The following is a 25,431-nucleotide window of genomic DNA, read 5'->3' on the forward strand; positions in this document are numbered from 1 at the left end:
CCCATACTTTGGGATAAACGCTAGGAAAGAGAGAGATTTGTTTCGAGCTTAACTCGAGTTTAAAAGGGGGGAAGATGTGACCTGTGTTTGAACAGTCCTCAAGAAAAAGACATTAAGGAGGACAAAAGTCACCATCATTTTGAGAGTGTAAAATCTGTTTATTTTGCTTTGACTTGAAAATTTGGCTGAGTACTATATTTAAAATTATCATTTTGGATTTGGACTGGAGAAGAAGAATGTTAATTATGATTGGACAAAATTATTACTACTATTATTTTTGAAAATTTAGGCCTATGAAAAACATGAACTCTAAAGAAGAATTTCTGAACTAAATTGTATAGTCATTTGAAAAGTGTTTGAAAAATTTAAAAGGGTCTTTATTTTGAGGCAACCTATACCGCACGAACGGTTTCCGCTGATGAAAACTTTTGTGTCGCAATTGAAATGTTCGAGAACTTGCAAAAAAACGATCATAAAAATGTAGAATTTGTATTGGTCACAATAAGAACTATGTCTATTGGCCAGTAAATTAAAATTTTTAATTGGTAATTACGGAGATCTGGGGAAGTTCTGTGTTTTCATTAGTCTACTCGTGATCGCACGATTACCGGTCTTGGACTCCTCGTGTGAGCGAGGCAACTGTCTATGTCTTTTCCATCTGACCGTCCTAGCGAGCACACGCGCTCAGGGTCTACCCCATCTGGGGATCCTCGGTCTCTCATGGCAAGCGCTACGTTATTGTTTTTCACTTAATTTAAATTCATTCTTGTGTTTCGGCCTTTCCTTATTTGATGTAACTTCGGTAATAATGTAAATTTGGTTTTGCGTAACAGAGTTTTCCTCTAGACTTCCAGATTCACCAATTTTGGGTTTTCGAATGACTGTGCTTCGTTGGACAGTCATAGCAGCATTTGTGTTTTCGGACGCAACTCTTACTTTGTTCTAAATTTGTAACCAATGTAAATTTAACTTTCTTTGAGTTCGCCTCCAGTAATCCTGAGACAATTTCTGTGTTAAAGTTTGTATAACCCACTATCTGAAGAGCTGTAGTATTCTATTGGCCGTTACTATGTATTTCTGTTCAGTGTTCTTTCTTCTTTTTACATTATTTGCCGGCCTCATTTCCTATCTGATGTTGTTTTTTAGGTTTTAGTTCTTCCAGTTTTTCCGCACAGTCAATATCACCCAGTTTACCTTAAAGTTGGTATACAGATTCCTCTCGTGACTTCATATCCTCACCCGTTCTACCACTTCAAGAAAACAGACTGGAAAGCTTTCTCAGAAGAACTAGATAAAGGTGTCCGAAGGATACCCCCAACAAGTGATAGTATTGTTCTCTCTTATCTATTTCATGGGATAATGGAGATTTGTTCAATAATATAAATGTGTGTAAAACTTTCCTAAAAGTCGACTGTAGTTTATAAGCTCTGTAAAATTATTTCTACGTACGGAACAACCCTGAAATCAAACATTGGTACACTCGTGGTCACCATGACTTGGCAACTGAGCTTCTCAGCGCGCTCCCCCAACCCCAAACACACTTTTATTTTTCTTTCACCGTAAGCACTTGGCTGCAATCAGTCTACAGTCTCATGTTCTTACAGTGCCACGCGTAAACATGAATTCAACAAAGCGATTGCAGATTTTACTGTAAGTGAAAAACTGAAAGTTATAAAGGAAGCTGAAATTAATGGAAATCTTGCCACCAGTAGGAAATGCAATAATAGATGATTCTTGTATTTGAGATTGGAGAAAGAAGAAATATTTTCTTTTAAACAGTAGTGGTGATCGTAGAGCTTTCCTCGGGTAGAGTGCACAGTTTCCTGAAATGGAAAGGATTCTGTACAAATATGTTACAGAAAGGCAGAAATTGGGATACAGCATGTCTACCGCAATGTCTAATTTAAAGCTTTAGAAATCGCAAAAGAACTTTCTATGCCAGACTTTAAAACAAGCCGAGACTGGATCAGAAATTTCTATAAGAGGAATGGATTGAGCATTAGAAGACGTACCACTATTTCACAGCGTGTTTCTACTGCCTATAATAAAAAACTGTGTTCCTTCCAGCACCATATAGTACAGTTGCAAAAGAAAAATTTGTGTCTACTTTCCCAAATTGGAAATGCAGATCAGACGCTTGTCTATTTTGAAATGCCACTGGACAGTACTGTGAGTGTTAAGGGGTCAAAAAGTGTTACCATCAGACCGGGTGGTAATGAAAAACAGAGGTGCACAGTAATGTTATGTATACTTGCTGATGGAATTAAACTTCCACCGTACGTTGTCTTGAAGATAAAGACACTTCCAATAGAAAATCTACCTGCTGGTGTTATCGTTAGAACTCAGGACTCCAGTCGGATGGACAGTCTACTAGTGGAAGACTGGCTGAAATGTGTTTGGCAACATCACTCTGGTGCACTGCTTGGACGGAAAAGCTTGCTTGTTATGGACAGCTACCGTAGTCATACAACAGAAGCTGTGAAGAAGCAAATCCAAGGATGCAAAAACTGATCTAGCAATCATTCCAGGCAGATTGATGTCTATATTACAGAATTGGATGTCTGTGTAAACCATCTGTTCAAAGCAGCCATGAAACAGCTGTATACTGAGGGGGTGGAGGCTGACAATCATGCATCGACGCCAACTGGTTGTATTAAGAGCCCAGAAGTTCAACTGCTTTGCTCATGGGTAAAGATGGCATGAGACCGTATCTCTGGTGACCTTGTCTGGAAAATTCTCCAGAAGTGCAGTATATGTAATGCTGTGGATGGCAGCAAAGATGACGTTGTGTGGGAAAGTGATGGTCAAAATGATAGTGAAAGCTATGAAGTTGGTACTTTTGATGATGAATGAAGTCTTGACTATCGTTCTGTGATTGATAACTTTTTCTGTGTATGTTTTAAATAATTTATTGGGTATTATTTCAAGGACTCTTAAAAACTGTCTGAAACTATTTTAAATTAATGAAACAAACATATGTAGTGAAATGACATTCTTGTTCTGTAGCAAATATTGTAAAAAAATTTGAGTGAAATTAAAAAAAAAAAAAAAAATCTTGTCCTTTAAAATACAGAGTGCTGGTCTTATTCAGGGGCGGGTGGTACTTGGGCTTATATGGTATATGCACACAAGAGTTACAGCCACTGACAGCATCAACAAATGTCCTTCTGCCACGGCTTCCACCTGTTCACACCAGCAATCAACCCTGTTACACTTTCTGTAAACACCAGTTCATGAATAAGACATCCAGTGCCTACTCACATGTTGCTTCTGGGACTGAAAAATGAACAAAAATATTGATTAATGTAAGGATAACTCAGTCTGCGAGCTCGCTCTTAATCATGACAGATCTGGGATCCTACAGTCATGTCTTACATTGTGAATTAATGGTAACAGTATGGCTAACTAAGTAAGCAGTCCAGCCAAACAGGTCAGGGCAGGCAATGTGGACATACCATGGCAAATTCTGTCATATTTACAATTCTTTGGAACAATTCTGCTGAGCAAGTCTCTTGTCAGTCTATAGAGTTTCTCAACTACGAGATGTACCTACATCCTTGATCTCTCCTACCAATTTTTTTCTTTCTTTTAGTACCGTGTAGATGTATCTGGTATTTTACATTATTCCACCTGGTGTGATTCCAGCATGTTTTGTTAAAGGGTATCAGATACGAAAAAGGGAAGGTTTATTAGAGAAAGGAATATGAAAGGCTCCTCAGCTTTGCAAATTTCTTGAGTTCAGGTGAGTTGACCAACCAATGTAAGAATCAGCTTAGACCTGCAATTACTACATATGGCTCGTGTGAGACCCTCGAAGGTTTCTTCTGTGTGTGAGCTACTGACTTCATTCTTACCTGATAAGTCATATTCTCTATCAGTTTTCTTAACTTGTATCAAGGTGGGCCACAAAATGACTCTCAAAATGTGATAACTAGCAAATGATGTCTGAAACATTCCTTAACAACTGAAAATGATCTTAATTTCTAGTTTACAGCTTAAGCTGTATACAAAAGATAATTTTATCAAGATATTGTTAATGTTTACGATGACTCTTTCTTTCTAAAGGGGATGACAGTAAGGTAACTTCTTTCTGTTAAAGAGGAGCAGTATTCATAAATGAAAACATTAAAACATCTAAAGTGGATACAACATCAATAATGAAAACACAAGGAAAAGGAAGAAAAATGGTATTAATATACGACAAGTACAACACAACACTAATATTACGAAGACACACACTCTCTCTCTCTCTCTCTTTCTCTTTCTTTCTTTCTTTTCCAAGGGAGTCAATATACTGTAGTGTAGACATGACTTGAAAAATGGTATAGTGGATACAATGGACAGGAAAAAAGTTTTAAAATAATATGAAATGACAGAAAGACCCAAATCAAGAGACAAGAATAGCAGTTATGATGAGTCAGATTTACAGCATAAAAGAGCAAGAAGATGATCACAGAAGAATATAACAGTAGCAACATAAGAAACAGAAGATATTAACTGATTCACAAAATAAAAGAAACAATAATAATGAAAAGAAGGTTAGAAATGGTTTTTGACGACTGTTTCACTGAAAGGGTTAGACGTTGAAAAGATTGGGATGCTCTCAGAATTCAAACTACAAACCTCACACCCAAGCACTTCATACAAAACATTTGTTCACTGGTCCTGAGATTGAGAGGATTCACGGGAGCCCTGAGGGCACTTAAAATCTTCAATTCCTACCTATTTAGATGCAATAATGATGCTGTAAGTGGAGAGAGGAGACAATGACACATTCCATTCACCATCACGTGCACTCGTTTGATGTATGTTTAGTAGCTTGGTGCTGACACTGTCCTGTCACAAAACGATCCCACAGGTAAGGGATCCTATTTAGCAGTTGCTTTCCTTCCATTCTATCATCAATATACTGTATGTCTAAGATACCACATATTACGTGCATGCTGTGGGAGATGGCTAATAACCCAATAACCAACCATCTCAAGGCTAGGGACAGAACAATACAATACAATACAAACAGAACGAACACCCACATTACACAACAAAAAAAAGTGTAACCAGCTGCAATCTGCAAGGCACCAAGCAACCAACATGAACACATGCTAGATGCAGGCAGGGTGGGAGAACGCCTGCCACTGACAGAATCAGCTCTCCATTCGGCTCTTTTAAATCTATAATAAAGGTAATACTTAATTTCATCATTGACAAAAGACAGGAGTAACAGAAATCATGAAGATAATATCACCATTCTTATGAAGATTCTAAAGCTACAGTCACAGCCGGGTCAATGCTTCGTTTTAAATAATTTATTTTCTACAAGTCTTCATTGCTCGAGTAAACATACATCTGATTACACCTCAAAATATGGTTATGGAAATGTACCAGTTGGTTTATCCTTGTCTTACTTTCCTGGCAGTAATGAGGTATAATGCAATCTGATAGTTATGGGGGAAATAAATCAAGAAGTTATATGCACTGACTGAAGTTGGTGTGTATAGCTGAATGAACCATGAATACTGATCTTTCGCAGTAGAAGTTTATCATATCACATTTAGTTTCCTATGAGCTAATTTCCAGTAGCCAAAAGTAATGCATATACAGCAATAAAATCCAGTAAATTTGTAGATTTACAGAACTATTAATATTGTGATCAGAGTTCATGTGGATTCTAAACTACACGGATGTGAAGTTTCATTTCAAAACTCGCACATCCATTGGCAAGGAGCTATACAATAAAATCATGTTTATTGTTTCTTTAAAACTGTGTTGCAGTACAATGGGCAGCTTTCATTCTTGAAATCATAATAGTTCATGAACTGATTATCCATTTTGTGTTTGTTCTTTGTACAGGGTAGTAATATTTTCATCAAATTTTACTTCAACACAATCCCATTCTATAAATAAGCAAGTTGGGTGTACAGTACCTGCAAGCTTGCACTTGGACAAGGTGACTTCGAATCCCAGAGTCAGTAGCTCTGAAGTTTGTTTTCATGGGTTTTAGGGTTTTACCCATTTTCACACCAGTTAAAAGCCAAGGATGAACCTTATTTAAGGCCATGACTGTTAACTCTTTTAGTCCCAGTCCTAGCCCTTGTCCTTTATACAAAACTGCTAAAGAAAACAAAAATCCCTATTCTGCCTGGCAGGAAAATATATTTCTCTTTTCATTTAGCATTTTCCACAATGCCTATATTCTGGAACTTATTTCACAACGTTTCTGTCCAAAAGGATACAGCACATTTTCAACATGTACTTCTAATAATAAGTACAATGCTTTAACCCTATAGCAATAACTATGCTCCAAGTCAGGGCAAAGAATAAACCTGGTGCAAAGGAAAAGACAAATGTGTGGGCAATGACACTCTTCTTTCCCAGCATGTCCAGCAGTCGTCTTACACAAAACACCACATTTCCCGAGCTTGGTGACTAAGCTGGGTTAAAATCAGTAGCACTATTCAACTCAAATTTCTTCAGTGGATAAGCTACTTTCTGTACAGCATTATTTATCAAGAGTAGCACCAGACCCAAACAGATCTTAAAATGTAGCAATGACAGGGCCCTAACTGTAACCTAATTTACTACTAAAATTGTTGAAATGGTCATAATATGAGCTTATTTTAGACATTAACAACATTCATTTCCTGTCAGTAATAACGGACAAGTTTACAACTTGGAAGACAAAAGACTTCATTTGTAAGGTCAAAGCACAGTAAAAATTTAAGTAAAAAAAAAATTAATTTGAAGAATAAAGAAAGAACTGGAGAGCTAACTTGTGTACTGTCAGTGCCAGGCAACTGCCAATGATCTACCTGAATACGTTTCTCCATGGTGATGAGGTCACTGCATTCTTCATTATGCTGATGTCTCACGGTACATTTCTAAACAAGATACCAGCACCATTACACAACAAACACATCTTGTTCAGCTTCACCAGCTCTGCACAGCTAACACATTCCAATGACAAAGCACACATTTCTAACTGGACAGCAACAGATCACAGAATATATCCCCATTGACAGGATCAACTTCATAAACATTACTATAGTATAACTTCTTATGAAATATATATGAAATAGAAATATTATTTGAAACAATAACACAGACAAACACTAACAGCAGCATGAAGGTATTTTTTCAAATGCTTCACATCACAATGTTACAGACAGGTCTTATGGCGATGATGAGATAGGAAAGGACTAGGAAGGAAGTGGCTGTGGCCTTAATTAAGGTACAGCTTCCGTCAAGGTTTTCCCAGGGCCATTGTTTAACATATGAAAGGGGGAAAAAACAGATTTTACATTTGATATTACCCTTATTCATGGATAAACTGAAGCATAATGGAAATATAAATAAGTGAATAAGCAATGTTAAATCAGATTTTTACCCAATTAAGAACATTAGGAATAAAAATTGAACAAGTATTTATAAAGCATGTGTTAGCAAAAGCTGAAGACAATTTACAAAATTTAATTCAAAATTGATTGCTGATAATTAACATATGACAGTGGACAAGGAGACAAAACAAAATTTTGAACGATAGAAATTTCCACACAATAAGTTGTAGCCATAGCAATGATTTACTAACTTCCTGCCAGGACTAATGAGCATTTACTATTTAATTACAGAAAATTTTCTTGGTCATCGAAATAGACTTTCAACCTATTAGGACATGTTATGTACATATAGTACGTATTAAAAAGATGTTAAGTGCAGAACAAAAATAGCCAACTGGACACCAGTGGGATCCGAACCCACAACCTGCCGGTATCACGTTGGTTGCTTTACCATTGAGCTACAGTGGCCTAGGTCATATTTGTCCTCTTGGAAATGATCTAAGCTACATGTATTGGGAGGCTGTGGGTTTAGATCCCACTGGTGTCCAGCTGGCCATTTTTGTTCTGTGCTTAACTCTTCAACATGTACCATACGTATGTAACACGACCTAATAGGTTGAAAGTCCAATTTTAATACAATGCGGTCGTGAAAATTATTCAATATTCACTTTCTTGGTCATTCTAAGGTAATTTCAAATGAGCTGAGGCTTATTCCTCTCACTTCCTTACCATTATCAAACATCAGTACTTTTTGACCCCACCACCATTTTCCCTGAACTACGTCATGAAACCTATTAGTCAATAATCAGTCCAAATAATAAAATCTACAAGGTATACAAATATTTAGCAACAGAAAGGAACAAACAAATAACAAATCTACTCATAGGCCTATATATAAAGATGTATGTATGTATGTTCAGTCTTCAGCCCTAATGCTGGTTGGATCCTCAACAGCTCCACCATCAGCTGTCATAGATGGTCTAGGCATCACTGAAGAGGTGTACTAGGGAAATGAGGAGTGAGGTAGTTTCCCGTTGCTTTCCTCACCGAGCCAGAAGTTGCTACTACATATCAGTCTGCCAAGCCCACTGAAATGCATGCACCAACCGACCCTATGAGCAACATTTTCACACCATTCACAGCAGGGGCTGGCTGCAGATATATAAAGATAGGAATATGAAAAAGAACATACAGTAATGTTCATAAAAACCAGAACACCTCGAAAAACTAGAGATAGGAAGTTTATATTTACAGGACATGTGCATTAGTATATTCTGAAGAAATGATTAGCATTTGAACCATGTTGGCCCTCAGGTTCAAGGTCATCATCGATATCTCGGCGCACCACCACCAGCTGGTAAAATGTGCCTGTGGCGCTCGTTGTCGCTATAAACTGAAGGTAGTGGATTGGTGTGACTTGAGCAAATGTGCAGGATGCGTCACAGACGTATGCGAGAACTGTACCGTCAAATGAGTTTGAAAGAGTACGCATTATTGGCATGAGAGAATGTGATTCATCCATCCAGGAAATTGCTGCTCATGTGGGAAGAAGTGTGTTGGCAGTGCAACGGGTGTGTATAAAATGGTTCACAGAAGGCCGTAGAACATGACGAGATGGGTCTGGTCGCACCACGGAGACCCCCCACCAAGAAGATCGACACCTCATTCGAATGGCATTGCAGGACAGATCTTGAACCTCCTCGGCTCTGGTGCAACAGTGGAACACATCGTACAACAGGAGTGACAGTCTGTCGCTGTTTATTACGGTCTAGGTTACCGCCGCATCGTCCACTTCTCCGCCTACCTTTGACTAATGTACATAAACATGCTAGACTGCAATGGTGTGTAGAACGACGTCACTGGGGACAGGAATGGCAGCAGATAGAGTTTTTGGATGAATCCAGATTCTGTTTGTTTGAAAATGATGGCCTCTTTTTGGTTCGCCCCAGACAGTGGGAGAGGCATCACATTGACTGCATTCGCACAAGACATACAGCACCAACTCAAGGCCTTATGGTGTGGGGTGCTATTGGGTCAACCACAAATCACAGTTGGTGCGTGTCCAGGGCACTGTGACCAGTTTGACCAATGTGAATGACATCCTGTGACCCATAGCCATACCCTTTCTGCACGACACCCCAGACACCATATTTCAGCAGGACAATGTGTAACCACATGCTGCTGCATGAACACGTGCTTTCTTGTTGTCACAGGACATCAGACTGTTGCCCTGGCCCGCCCGATCACCGGACTTGTCGCCAATCAAAAATGTGTGGGATATGGTGAAACGACGGGTGCGGCACTGTGACCCAATGCCAAACAACAAAGATGAACTGTGGAACTAGGTGAATGCAGCATGGATGGCTATACGCCAAGACACCATTCACACCTTATATACGTCAATGCCATCATGCACGGAACAAGTTATCAGCGCCCATGGAGGACCTACTGCCTACTAGGCAACAGAGCACATGCTGAACTTAGGTGACTGAAATGCTAATCATTTCACCAGAACATATTAATGAACATGTCCTGTGAATATGAACTTCCCATCTCTTGTCCTTCAAGGTGTTCTGTTTTCTATGAACATAGTGTATAACAGGATAAATACAATGACAGCAGTGTGGGAAGAGAAAGTAGCAGAAAGAGGAGACAAAGCGAAACATAAAAACACCAAAGGACAATGACAAAATCCACATCTTCACACATTCAGACTGATGAGGAGAGGACCAATTTGATGCAGGTTATGTATGAAGATATGGAGTTCCTCCTTGTCCTTTTGTATTTTTGTTGGTTTTCCTCTTTCTGTATCTCCCTCTCCATACACGGGGCTACCACTGTATTTATCATTTTATGTTTTTGTTTTCATGATCCTTTTTTGTACAGGAATTGAAATATCTTTCTATGTCTTCTTTTCCCTAATTTCCAACTACAACAGTCTTACTTGATATTTCACTACATGCCCAGCAATAAAAATTATTTTTTCATTGAAGTGAATTACATGATCTCTTATGTAACAAGCACAATAATTATTTGCATTAATATCAGTTTTATTCTACAAAACAGAACTGAAGAAAATGAGCTGTAAAAAATATTCAAAATACAGTATAAGTGTTTCCTTGAAGTGTCTTCTGATTATCTTGTGTGCAATAACACAGTAGAAGTACGCTATAGCGAGTATGACATCTAGAGAGAACTCCATTATGACACATCTTTTCTGTACCTTGAAACTTCCTATATTACACTGTGTATTATCCTTTCATTACAGTGAGAACCCTATCACTGATGCATCCATTATTACAAGTGATTTAGGATGCGTTATTTTTTCCAGTATCGATATTTATGCACTCCAGCGATTATATTGAATGCGATCGATCATCTTTGGTACAGCTCTTGAGCTATGTGCAGTAGTGAGTTCTCTCGTCGACATTTGAACTGGAAGGGGATGTCTGAGTAGATTAGTAATACTCAGTTCTCTCGTCGACATTTGAACTGGAAGGGGATGTTTGAGTAGATTAGTAATACTCATCAACTGGAGTTCGGTAAACACAATTCGAAAGGAAAGAGAATATGTTTCTGTATTTTAAATGCGTGAATAGCGTGGCTCATAACAGGAGTTAATCAACTTAACCATAATATGTATTTAAATTTGATCCTGTATTGACTTGTCTAGATATATTAAAGAAACCATTTAAAAAATTTTCTTTAATAAACAGGAGTTAACTCGTTACAAATAAAGGCCGAGTAAACGATTGCTTAATTTAAATGCTATGTACTGATATTAAGTAAGAATGTGATACACCACAAAATACAGTGCAGAGTGAATGCCTGGTTTCAGAGGTTAGTTTATTTTGTAAAACCTCGTTAGGATGTTCCTGCAGGGTACAAGGAAAGAGAATGTGTTAAGCGAGGAAACATACAATTGAATAGACATTGAATAGACAAATTAGAACTATCCAACAGGGATATATAAACACTTCATGTTTTTTTTTCCAGACATACAATATTTGGTGTCTGTCGTATCTGTATGGGTACAGTGAAAGGTATAGGCTATCTGCCGTTTCTAAATATTATTGAAAAGACGTGAAAAATACGAGAGAAAAAGTACAAAAACTTTTTTCACAGGGGCTTAATAAATAATAAATAACAAAAGAGTATTAAAAGGTGTGTAAAACACCAGACAACAAAAATAAAAATGTATGCACTAGGGCCCATACAAGTATCAGCACATTATTTGCAAATCACACTCTTTGTAAAGCAAATATCAGCTGAAGCCTTATATTTCAGTCCAGTGTGTTATTAAACTTTGTTTTCTGGTCACACTCTTTGATCATGAATTATTCGGAGTTTAAACTCGAGCATGTGTGACAGGATTACTTTGACCGTCATCTCGAATGCAACAACACTTTGATCGAAGATGCGAGTTTCAACACATGCGCCACCGTTGAAAGATGCGAGTGCCTGTCCACTTCCTGGATTTAAATTTTGTCTTCGTTAGTAAGCGACATCACGATTTTTCCAGTATCCATAACTGGGCTACACAAATATGCACCATGCTAGTCAACTTCACACGATCATGTTCCTAATCCATATGTAGGCTATCGCGCGAAAAATATTCACTACCCTTCACTGTATCATTCAACACAGAATAAATTTCTAACTTCTGAATGGAATGCGAAATACAAGCACAAACAGGATTTCTGGGTTATTCAGCAATATCAATGAAAACCAGAGGGCAAAACTGAACTTTCCTGAGGCTAACAACCTGCTTCCTGAAGGTGTAATTTACCCTGTAAATTTTAGGAATTCAAGGCCATTTCTTGTTTTCGTGCAACTTTCTCTGACTGGCCTCCTGTTGCGAGGGCTCTAATCTGTGGTGAAAATCACGTTCCTTTCACAAGAGATGACAAAGAACATTTTCAGGGCTAGGAAAAATGTGATCGCACTAAGCAGTAATAGTGAAAATTTGTGACACGATAAAGGAGATATTTTTATATAGAGTTAATACGATGTGAATCAGGACTTTGAATTTAAGGCATGCTAAGCAAGAAAGTGTCTTAATGAGGAAATCCACTCACAAGGTTTCACTGTATTTTATCGCATCAGTTTAAATTTCAGAAATGCCATTCCCATGTAAATTTATAGCAAAACGTTCATCATTACTCTTCTGGTGTTTGAAATATGTAGGTTAAGTTAAGTCATATAATGCTGTTTGAATAAGAAACTAAAATGTTTGCCACAGAAGCCACTGGAGTGATTGTAGTCCAATTTTTCAGAATGAAATTTAACATATGCATTCACGTCTCAAAATTAGAAAAATAACAACTAGCAAGTTGTAATATGGAAATCTGGGAAACGCAAGTTTTGAACAAAATGATAGCCGTTTCATACTGATTTTCACGAAAAATCAGATATAAGGATGATCAGCTATAGCGAGTACATTTTTTGCCATTATGAATCTTGCTATAATGGACTTCTACAGTATATTACTTTCTGTAACTTTCATTTTCCACTACAGTAAAATGTGTCTTTCTGCATCTGATCCCAGCATAACTAGAGACAATTACATTTTCCTGCGATCATTATGAATAGTTTTCAGCCTTTGAATAGGTATGCAGGGAACACAAGCCTTCTGTTCACCAATCTCTCCCCCACCCTCATCTATTTTCATCTCTTCTACCATTCTCGAAATTTTATGACCTTTCTTTTATATAATCCTATAGCCCTTTCAGCAACATGTGTCATCTTCCTCTAGATCTCCTTCCTTCAGTTTCCATAACATCTTTGTAGGTATTCTTTTCCCTCTTCAAGCCTTCCCAACTATTAATTTGTTTCGGTGCTGTTCCAATCATTCCACTGCTTGGTCATTAGTCTCAAACTCAATTCTCTCCTCCCATTCATGAGCCCTGTAGCTCTATTCAGAATCTCTACAATGCAAGCTATCTCAGTCTTTCATATGTCCACTTCATAGGTTCTTCTTTTGATGAAAGTTCTACTGCAGAATTTCACAAATATATGACTCTTTTACTGAACTGAGAGCCTCGAGATTGGACAACAGTCCATACACAAGTTCAAGCCACATTCATACCATAAGATAGCTCAACTAGACAGACTCTTTGCACCTTTATTTCTTTCATTAACCCAACAGCACGGAGTGCTGTACTAGGTACAGTATACCCTAAATGTTGGCAGCAGGTGTGGAATGTCGTACAATTATTCCTCATTATAACACCATTGATTGTTCAGAACATTTGTTAGCACAATAAAAAGGGTGGCGTTAAATCAAAGTTACTATTTTAAAACAGCAATTTGAATGATTTAAGGATCTACATAGTGATATACTGTATAAAGATTTTCTAGAATAGCATTATTCACAATTTCATTTTATGTCTGTATTTTGCATTAGAACAATCCTGCGACAGATATTACATATTTTAATATGTCGTCTGCTCAGGGGCTAACAACCTAAATGTTAGGACCCTTTCAACAACAATCATCATCGTCATCATCATCGTCGTCGTCATCATCTCCTCTGCTTATGGTTGTCCTCCAAAACAATGAAAAATGGTTAGCAATGTTCTGCTGACTAACAGGATACTGTTCTTTACCAGTCACTTCTCACTTTTCTTTCATACATAAAATTGTTTGTTTATTCATTGTAGAAACTTGTGTGCACAGGGCAGACAGCCAGGACTGAAATTTAGAACAGGTCAAGTTGTGCTACTATTACGCTCTTTATCCTCAAACTGTTTTGTACAGGCTTCCAAAGTTTTTCTCGGAAACAGTCCATTATTATAAGCGTTAAGGAAATTCGTATGAATGGCAAGACAAACACGTAAATCCCCAGCACCATGCCACTCGAAATAATGATTTACAGGTAATGAGGGTTGGAACACACACAACTTGCTCGCATTCCTAAAGGATCAGATAAGGGCATGTTTCCATTCAAAGAAAAGATTCCTGGATTCCTGCCGGTAATTTTAAACCAGTGGCTGGCAATACATTGAGCACATTTATAACACTGTGCAGCACTTCTGTACATGTCCCACCAATGGCGCATGGCGGTAGGCAGGGGTGGCATTATCGGGGTAGTTACTATGTTATTTCCATAAGGAATATCTGTTCGTTGCTTGTAGTGGGCAATAACCGACGGAGGCAGTGCACTGGGTAGTGATATATAGGAGGTTAACTGTACTTATATGCAACATGCAGCCTCTGCGCTATGCTGTTTGTTCCATGGATTATGAACAAAGTCAAACATTCTTTTACACAGGGATAGTGTATTGTTTCCTCTTCCTTTTGGTAGATATATCAACTCTATCGTTTATTTCCTTTCCTTTGAGTAAATTGAAAGTCATGAACTTTTGTGCTGTGACAACCAATCATGGGGGAAATTGATAAGTGCATCTCTATGATGAGAGTATTTCTCTGAAGAACAATGACGACGACTCAGGTGATAGCGGTCGTAAGTCCAACGATAGTTCATTGATAAATTACGTTGCTGTGGCAGAAATTAACGCCAAAGTGAGGTGCGTGATGTTGAACTGCATGCATGCAAGTCAGGTGCGCGTGCATTCCAGTTGGAAGGTATCTCTACTTAAAAGTGGTTCAAGTGGAGGTATTTTGTGATGTGGAGTAGAAGGAGTGTTTGATATTGTACCAAGTTTTGTAAGCATATGTGCCAAAATTACAGAGTTACAGCAGTTCAAATACTGCACATTTTTACGCTTCTAACTTGTAGCGAGTAGCAGCCTCCTTCCACATCAGTGAGCAGCGCGCGATGTTACTTCTACTGTGCTGAGGGGTTAACCTCTCTAAATTCTTCACCAGGGCATTTACCAGTCTCTAGATAACCTCTCATTGAAGTCTTCTTATTCTGCAACTAATGAAGACATCGTGAACCTGACTTATGCCTATTATCCATCTTTATTCAATGAATTCTTGCAATACTCTCATAATATAACTGAATTTTATGCATGGAATGAAGACTACCCTGATGAATGGAGAGGGACTATGAAACTTGCACATTACCACAAAATATATTTGAAGTATTCAAGAAGTAATACCTTACATTTCAAGATGAAAGTTCACACTTACCAGTACTGAGGAACTGTCAGTATTCATAGCATCCGGTATTAAGGTTACGGTTTTGCATCCCAGTCTGCTTGGAGCTTTACTTCATTAGTCACTTTGCTGTTTCCTTGAGAATGCATAATACGCTTGATGTAAAAAGTGCAAATTAATAAATTATAGGTTTCATTTGTAGATTAATGAATCTAAAAATCAATAACTACCCATCATCATCCTCATCTGAACTATTCAATACCGATTTTTACATACTGATAAATTCAAGCGACTAATGATGAAGTTCTGTGACCATATGACTGTGTCAGAAGAGAAATCGAGCAAGCCGTTATGATTTGCTGGGTAAGATATATCCAATGGATGATATATTCAACAATCTGCTCTTCCATGTCATGGTGGCATATGCATATTGCCTAGTTTATCCATCCTCACCTGTGATTGATGATACCGCAGCAGCTGTGCTTGGTTATGAGCCCCTTGAGGTGGAAGTACAGCTTCCTTGCAAGGTCAAACCCACTCGACATCTTTATGGGATCTTAGGCATGAGCATGTATTCCACTCTCTCATTTTTTACTCTGTCCATTCTTGTTAAACCTACTCGACACCTCCGAAACTTCATTTCCACTGCTTGCATTCTACATTTTTCTACATTTATCCCTCTCCTTCATCACCCACGTTTCTGATCCATATATCAAAATTGGCACAAAATAAGAGGAAGATACACAAGATATGTGGAACAACCAATGGATCACTAGCACTAATGGCCGGCTAACAAGGGAGTTGTTCTTTCCAAATATTCAAGACAGACTACAAAGTAGGTTTTTGCAACATGAACATATTATAACTCAGTTTTTGACAGGACATGGAAAGTTTGGATCATACTTCGAGAGGTTTGGAATCAGTATTCAGAAGCCCTACAGCTGTACCTTTGAAGTGCAACAAACTGTTCCTCATCTTTTATTTGAGTGTCCGATTTTTAACAGGAGTAGATATGAATTATTAATGAATTTAAACATGTAATACAGAATACCAAGCACCTCTCACTATGGTATTTCAGAGAAGATGCTGTTATAAAGTGTTTGTTAAATTTCTCCATCTCATTTATAAGTCATCTCTATTTTAATTCAATTGTCATGTATTAACTTAGTCTCACTATCTATAGCCCTAATATACTACTTGTAAAATAGGGTTTGTAATGGGAAATTCAATAATAATATTATCTCAAAATTAAAGCAGTATTCTCTAAATATGAAACCATCCTTTAAAACACCTGACTGGCCAATATATACATGAAAATAATTATTTAAAATGATAGCCTCCTCTTCCCTGATTTGACTCCAGTTATTTTGACAACATATCTGTTAATGTAGCAAACACAATGGCTGAAGAGTAATTTTCTGCTCTATTACCAAAACACACAAATAAGTAAAATACCAGGAAGAAGTGACTAACAAAACAGCAAGAGGCTACATCACACATACTGCTAACACAGTAGGGTACCACATAACTTACTTGTATTCTCCTGCCCATGGTCATCTCCAGGTAGAACTCCCGGTACCACAACTGAGAAAGATCACAGCAGTCTTGAAGGGAGGCTGAAATTAAACAGTCAAACTCTTAATACGGTACTGCTAAACAAAATTCGAACTCATATTTTTCTAGATTATTAATTTTTAACAACAGATCTGGCATTAGGAAACAAGCATGTAACAAATGGTCAGTATTATTCAAAATTTAGACCACCACCACCACCACCACCACCACCACCACCACCACCACCACCACCACTACAGCCGGGCTGAAGATCTTGGATGGTAAAGTGCTGGCCTTCTGAGCCCAAACTGGTGGATTTGATCCTGACTAACTCTGGTGGTATTTGAAGGTGCTGAAATACGCCACTCGTGCAAGATGAAATTTTGGCATCTTGGTGTCTCCAAAGACTGTATAAGCAGTTAGATGTACATAAAACCAATAACATTGCTATTACTATAATAATAATGTGTTGTTTGGGCCATCAGTCCATAGACTGGTTTGATGCAGCTCGCTGTCCCACCCTATCCTGTGCCAAACATTTCTAGGTAACTACTACATCCTACCTCTACGCTAATCTGTGACATATTCATACCTTGGTTTACCCCTACTGCTTTTATCACCTACACTTCCCTCAAAACCCAACAGAGCAAGTCCTGGCTGCCTTAAAGGAGAACACAACACAAAAATCAGGTTGCCTCAGAATCAAAGAGTGTATCGGACAGTGTTCAACTATATATTTGCTTTTGCTGTGCGCCGCTCCGTAGGCCAGTGAACTAAGGAAACATGAGTAGCTGTGACGTCACTGCGCTGTAAGCGCTGAGCGAGCCATCCAGTTGATTATTGCAATACGCGCTCAGCCGCTTTTCCGTTTACTTGAAGTGTTGTTTATTATAATAGTGCGGTGACTGTTTGTCGAAATGCCTTCCTGTAGTGTGTACGGCTGTAACAACACAACGAGTAGAAACTGGAAGTGTAGAGAGAAAGAAATACATTTCCATAGGTTTCCAAATCGAAGTAAGTCTTCTCGAAGGTTTAGCAGTTGGGTACAATTTTGAAAGAGGAAACACTTTTCTCCCGGTAAGGGAGCTACTGTGTGCTCAGTGCATTTCAAAAGTACAGACTATGATGAAACGCAACTTTTGAAAATGAAGGTGATGCCTACGGAAAGGCTGCAAGGTCCGAAATTGAAGCCAGGGTTTGTTCCTTCGATAAGATGTCTGGCGTCGACAGATGGAGATACTTCTCAGGCAGGAATGCTAATTCATACGGAAGCCGCTTCACAAAATACACTGTGGGAGTACTCGTCAGAAACTAAAAAGAGCAAGATGGAAAGGTGTGAGGCTAAAAGACGGAGGGAGTTTGTTGACACAGTATTAAACGGAAGTGATAACGATAATGATGTACACGACGTTCAGAATGATATGAGAGAAAATATTTCACCAGACAGACACGAATGTAGTGTAGAAATACAGTGTGCGTTAGGAAGTGAAATAGCTAGAAAATACTTCGACGTTGCAACTTCCGGCACAGCCTTGAACAGTGACGTAATGGGAGAACAGTTGAATGACAGTTTCTATGAACCAGATGAAAGTGACAGTGAAAGTTATATTAGTGATACTGATAACGAACACACTCAGGACGATGTACATATTACAGGTTCATATTTCTTTGTAGCGGGGACAAATTTGCTCACACTCTTTGAAATTTGTTACATTTGTAAAAGTAAAGTGAAAAACATTTCACATTACATTAAAGGGACTATGTTGTGCGTAAAATCACTTTGCGATTGTGGTAATAAAGTCCGTTGGTATTCTCAACCTATGGAAGGAAAGAAACCGGAAGCAAATGTCCTAATATCATCAGCATTATTGTTGTCAGGCATTTTGTTTGAACCATTTTGGTCATTCTGCAAGTCCATTAACTTACATATGATGTCACGAACTGTATATGATAGAATTATTCATAGAGTAACTGGTCCGATAGTGGAGGGTGCTTGGGATCAAGAAAGGACTAATGTTTGATTGTTAGAAAAGCAGTGCCAAACCCATTTGGTTAGCCGGAGATGGCCAGTATGATTCTCCCAGCTTTTCAGCCAAATATTTAGTGTATTCACTAATGGATATAAATACAGGCCGCATAGCTCATTTGGAACTTGTTCAGAGAGTGATGGTGAAAGGTGATCTTGAAAGGGGTGCATGTGAAATCGTGATGAGGAAGATTGTACAGGAAGAAAATTGTAATATAAAACTCTTCCTTTCCGATAGACACAAAGGAGTAAGGTATTTACTGAGAATGCAGTATCCTGATATTGAACATGAATTTGATGTTTGGCACATATAAAAAAGTCTAATGAAAAAGATGAAAGCTCTCGGTAAAAATCATCCAGAAGTTCAAGCGTGGAAGGGCAGTATAAATAATCATTTATGGTGGGCAGCACAAACATGTAATGGAAACAGTTCTGTGTTACTTGATAAATTTACGTCAATTTTGCACCACATAAAAAATGAGCATAAGTGGTTAGAAAACGGTGAATGGAAATCCTGTGAGCATGATACATTAACGGAGGAGGAAGAGAGAAAGAAAATGTGGATTAAAGGAAATTCAAGTTCATATGAAGCCTTGAAGAAAATAGTTTTAGACAAATCTTTTTTAAAAGATGTGGAACATATAAAACACTACGTACACACCGGAAGCCTAGAAAGTTATCACAACCTTCGTTTGAAATACGCTCTTAAAAGAGTTCATTTCTCATACAGAGGCTTAAAGTTCTGGTCAGTGATTGCTGCATTGGACTATAATTGGAACATCAATAAACTGAAAGCTGGTATCAAAACTCAGTACTCAAAATCAACAGGAGCCTGGGTGATAAAACAGAAATATGAAGCGTCAAGCGATGGATGGAAGAAGGCAATAATGAACAAAATAAATCTCTTGCAAAATAACTATAGTAGAGCCTCACCTGAAGATCAAGCAATGGATCTGTCACTGCCTAAAAACATCGCTCCAATACCTCGACCTTCCAATGACGACCTCATCAAGAAGCACTTCTCACGATTTCACTCGCAGCAATAAATGAGGTACCGTACTTCATGTCAAAATAATACATTATCTATATTTATCATACAAACAAGCTTAGGAAACTCTTACATAATTCTACTGTTTTAATTTCATTTTTTCATTTACAGCTTGAAGCCCACATAGGTGCCATTGGGTTCCGGAAATGTGTTCCTTATGGTGTTGACAACACATGATGGTATGACAACTCTGTTCTTTTTACCAATCGCAGTCCATGAATTTACCCACGCAGTGAACTGTTTGTAGCAAATAAAATGCCAAGTTCTATTTGATGGATTTAAAGCTGTCAGTAAACGTTTCCTCGCCATGTTCTTTGTTTTTAAGCTCATGTTCTGCCTTGTCATTGTCAATACTTATGGTCTAAAATAAGCCTTGTAAACGAGGGATTTCTTGTTATACACAAAAATTTCTCAGATTTCACTGCTTTTACATTGTCTAATTCACAACAGCATACACTTTCTTCTCCGTATCCATGACGGTACACTCATTACATTTACACCAAATTCGCGTACCGGCACGGCCTGTAGTGTTTAGCATATCCATGTCAAGATCGCTATCTGAATGGACATCAGTAAACGTCGTTCGTTCTGGCTCATACTGATATGGACGAATGATATTTACATCCATTATAAATAAAAATAAGCCCACTAACACTGGCAACAGAAGAACACAGCAGCAGATGGAGTGCGGGAAAAGACTGCGCGAGTTTACTCCCAGCGTCAAGGCTGTCAGGTAGACTCTACAGCGCAGTGACGTCACGACCAGTTACTACTTACGCACATAACTTGAGAGAATGGTTGGACATAGAGGCATCGGATTAACAGCATTGTTATTACATTCCCATAATATATCTTTAGCAATGAATAACGAAATATGTGTTTTTGTGTTGTGTTCTCCTTTAAGATGTGCCCTATGATTATGTCTCTTCTTCTGGTCAAATTTTGCCAAATCTATCACCCCTCACAAAATTCCATACAGTATCCTGTATCAACGTTCGAAGTGAGCAAATTTCTGCCATCATTAGTTATTCTACTACACAAGTAACAGTATTCATCTACGTTCTTTAAGACTTCATTTCCTAATCTAATTTCCTGCATCACCTGACTTTGTTTGACTTACTCCATTAACTTTGTTTTGGATTTGTTTATTTTCGTCTTGTACTCCTCACCCAAGACTGTGTCCATACCATTCTGCAATCTCTCCAGATCTTCTGCAGATTCAGATAAAATATCACCAGCAAATCTCAGAGTTTTGATTTCCTCTCAGTTCATTGTTATTCCTTTTCAAATTTATCTTTTGCTTCCTTTACTGCTTGTTCTATATAAGCACTGGGGTATAGTGCGCATTGGTATCGCCCAAATATCACTATAAAATTTGTCACAAATGGAACATAATAATTGCTTTTACACATATCAAGTGAAAAATCTGCAGCAAATTAAGAAATATTTGATTTTTGGAGAATATTATGTATACGTACTTTACCACTTTACAAGTACATTTGGTGTTGCGCTCACAGAGACACACGTATGTCTTTTGTCTTACACTTTCAACAATTTCGTGTGTGATATCTGTGTTCACTGAAATTCTTTGCTTTCGTTTCATTGCTTCACTTGTCAATGACATCATTTCATGAATTGTATCGCAATATGCAATATTTAATAGGCAACAAAATGGTATGGCCAATGTACATAAGAAAAATTCAGTGGACTAGTGATTTATTGGTCCAGGGATCGAGCTACTTTCGTTCGAACAGAAATAAAAATATTTATTGGTCCAGGGATCATGTTATTTTTCTGTTGACCTCCATTTTGCTGTTTGAACTGGCCGCTCTAGTCATATGGACAAAGATAATGAGAATCTACAGACATAGCACTCCCATTCCATGGTGCTAGCCCTGGACCTGAAGAAAGTAACAAAAGACGGCACCAGCAGCGGAGTACGACATAAACCAGTCCTGTCTACAAGCCTTAAGTATGTTTTCATATTTCTCAAATAATGACGGTATTTCTTAATTTGCCGCAGATTTTTCACTTGATATGTGTAAAAGCAATTATTATGTTCCATTTGTGACAAATTTTATAGTGATATTTGGGTGATACCAATGCGCATCGTACCCTAAGCACTGAAAAGAAGAGGGGACAAACTGCAGCCTTGCCTCACTCTTATCTGGATTGCGGCTTCCTTTTTGAAGCCTTCAATTCTTATACCTGCAGACTGAACTTTTACAGATTGTAGAAAACATCTTATTTCTCAGTATCTGATCCCGATCACCTTCAGAACCTCAAATAACTTGATCCAATAAGCATTACAGAATGTCTTTTCCAGGTTTATGAATGTCATGTACATGGGGCTTGTTTTTCTTAATTCGATCCTCCAAGATCAGAAGTAAAGTCAGAATTTCTTCTGAAGCCAAACTGAACTTCTCCCAACTCAGCTGTGACTAGTCTTCCCATTCTTCTGTAAACAATACAAGTTACAATTTTGTAAGCTTGACATACTCAACTAATGGTGCAGTACGTTTCACACTTGCTGCTTTCTTGGGAATAGGTTAACCCATGGGTAAATAATGGAAATATTGATGATTATGATGATTATGATGATGATGATGATGATTATTATTATTATTATTATTATTATTATTATTATTACTTGTGAGGTGTGGTTATGAAAGTTGTTTACATATATTAATATTAATTATGTAGTTATGTTCGGGCTCTATTTGGTATAAATTGTGGTCTTATTATTTGTGTATTATTTATGAAGTTATGTCATGAAATATCTGCTGTATGTATATTAATATGAGTAAAACTGGTTGAGTCAGCAAAGAGCAAGGAGTAAGTGATACTCGGGTAAGGGGAGATAACGAGGAAGAGATAGGAGATTATAAAGTGTACTTGACGGGTGTTACAAAGGGAAGGGCAGAGTCTGGGGTAGGGCTCTTTATCAGGAATACCATTGCACGCAACATAGTTTCTGTTAGGCACGTAAATGAGCGAATGATGTGGGTAGATTTGTCAGTGGGAGGAATTAAGACAAGAATTGTGTCCGTGTATTCACCATGTGAGGGTGCAGATGAGGATGAAGTTGACAAGTTTTATGAAGCATTGAGTGACATCGTGGTCAGGGTCAACGGTAAGGATAGAATAGTGCTAATGGGCGATTTCAATGCGAGAGTTGGGAATAGAACTGAAGGATACGAAAGGGTGATTAGTAAATGTGGGGAAGATATGGAAGCTAATGGGAATGGGAAGCGTTTGCAGGACTTCTGTGCTAGTATGGGTTTAGCTGTTACGAATACATTCTTCAAGCATAAGGCTATTCACCGCTACACATGGGAGGCTAGGGGTACCAGATCCATAATAGACTATATCTTAACAGACTTTGAATTCAGGAAATCTGTTACGAATGTAAGAGTTTTTCGGGGATTTTTCAATGATACAGACCACTATCTGATCTGTAGTGAACTAAGTATCTCTAGGCCTAGGGTAGAGAAAGTGAAATCTGTCTGCAAACGAATAAGGGTAGAAAATCTCCAGGACGAGGAAATTAGAAGTACATGGATGTGATTAGTGAGAAGCTTCGAACAGTAGACAGTAAGCAGGTTCAGGATATAGAAAGTGAATGGGTGACATACAGGGATGCTGTAGTAGAAACTGTGTGTAAAGGTGGGAAGAGGCGAACATCTTGGTGGAATGATGAAGTGAGAGCAGCTTGTAAATGTAAAAAGAAGGCTTATCAGAAATGGCTCCAAACAAGGGCAGAGGCAGACAGGGATTTGTATGTAGATGAATGAAACAGAGCAAAACAAATAGTTATTGAATCCAAAAAGAAGTCATGGGAAGATTTTGGTAATAGCCTGGAAAGGCTAGGTCAGGCAGCAGGGAAACCTTTCTGGACAGTAATAAAGAATCTTAAGAAGGGAGAGAAAAAGGAAATGAACAGTGTTTTGAGTTTCAGGTGAACTCATAATAGGTCCCAGGGAATCACTGGAGAGGTGGAGGGGATATTTTGAACATCTCGATGTAAAAGGAAATCATCCTGGTGGTGTTGCGAACAGCCAAGCTCATGGGGAGGAGGAAAATTATGTTGGTGAAATTAAGCTTGAGGAAGTGGAAAGGATGGTAAATAAACTCCATTGTCATAAAGCAGCAGGAATAGATGAAATTAGACCTGAAACGGTGAAGTATAGTGGGAAGGCAGGGATGAAATGGCTTCACAGAGTAGTAAAATTAGCGTGGAGTGTTGGTAAGGTACCTTCAGTAATTGCACCTATCTATAAGCAAGGGAACCGGAAGGATTGCAACAACTATCGTGGTGTCTCATTGATTAGTGTACCAGGCGAAGTATTCACTGGCATCTTGGAAGGGAGGGTGTGATCAGTGGTTGAGAGGATGAAAACCAGTGTGGTTTCAGACCACAGAGAGGCTGTCAGGACCAGATTTTCAGTATGCGCCAGGTAATTGAAAAATGCTACGAGAGGAATAGGCAGTTGTGTTTATGTTTTGTAGATCTAGGGAAAGCATATGACAGGGTACCGAGGGAAAATATGTTCGCTATACTGGGGGCTATGGAATTAAAGGTAGATTATTCAAATCAATCAAAGGCATTTATGTTAACAATTGGGCTTCAGTGAGAATTGATGGTAGAATGAGTTCTTGGTTCAGGGTACTTGGTTCAGGGTTAGACAAGGCTGTGATCTTTCACCTTTGCTGTTCATAGTTTACATGGATCATCGGCTGAAAGGTATAAAATGGCAGGGAGGGATTCAGTTAGGTGGAAATGCAGTAAGCAGTCTGGCCTATGTTGACAACTAGGTCTTAATGACAGATTGTGCCGAATGCCTGCAGTCTAATATCTTGGAACTTGAAAATAGGTGCATTGAGTATGGTATGAAAATTAGCCTCTCGAAGACTAAATTGATGTCAGTAGGTAAGAAATTCAACAGAACTGAATGTCAGATTGGTCATACAAAGCTAGAACAGGTCAATAATTTCAAGTATTTAGGTTGTGTGTTCTCCCAGGATGATAATATAGTAAGTGAGATTGAATCAAGGTGTCGAAAAGCTAATGCAGTGAGCTCCTTCTGTAAGAACGAAGTCAGCTCCTGGATGAAACTATCTTTACATTGGTCTGTTTTCATATCAACTTTGCTTTACGGGAGCGAAAGCTGGGTGGACTCACGATATCTTATTCGTAAGTCAGAAGTAACAGACATGAAAGTAGTGAGAATGATTGCTGGTACAAACATGTGGGAACAATGGCAGGAGGGTACTCGGAATGAGGAGATAAAGGCTAATTTAGGAATGAACTCGACGGGTGAAGCCATACGCATAAACCGGCTTCGGTAGTGGGGTCATGTGAAGCGAATGGAGGAGGATAGGTTACCTAGGAGAATAATGGACTC

General features: G+C 38.3%; 1 protein-coding gene across 1 annotated transcript in view; it reads right to left on the minus strand.

The window, feature by feature from the left end:
- Cyfip (Cytoplasmic FMR1-interacting protein Sra-1) overlaps positions 1–25,431 on the minus strand; it is a 314,228-nt gene that overhangs the window by 144,128 nt on the left and 144,669 nt on the right. Inside the window, exons 11-12 of the mRNA XM_067142996.2 lie at positions 16,932–17,014; positions 6,810–6,878 (exon numbers count right to left, since the gene is read on the minus strand). Coding sequence (XP_066999097.1) covers positions 6,810–6,878; positions 16,932–17,014 — 152 coding nt within the window. The remainder of the gene's footprint in view (positions 1–6,809; positions 6,879–16,931; positions 17,015–25,431) is intronic.

The sequence above is a fragment of the Anabrus simplex genome, chromosome 3 (assembly GCF_040414725.1).
Source record: "Anabrus simplex isolate iqAnaSimp1 chromosome 3, ASM4041472v1, whole genome shotgun sequence".
NCBI lineage: Eukaryota > Metazoa > Arthropoda > Insecta > Orthoptera > Tettigoniidae > Anabrus > Anabrus simplex.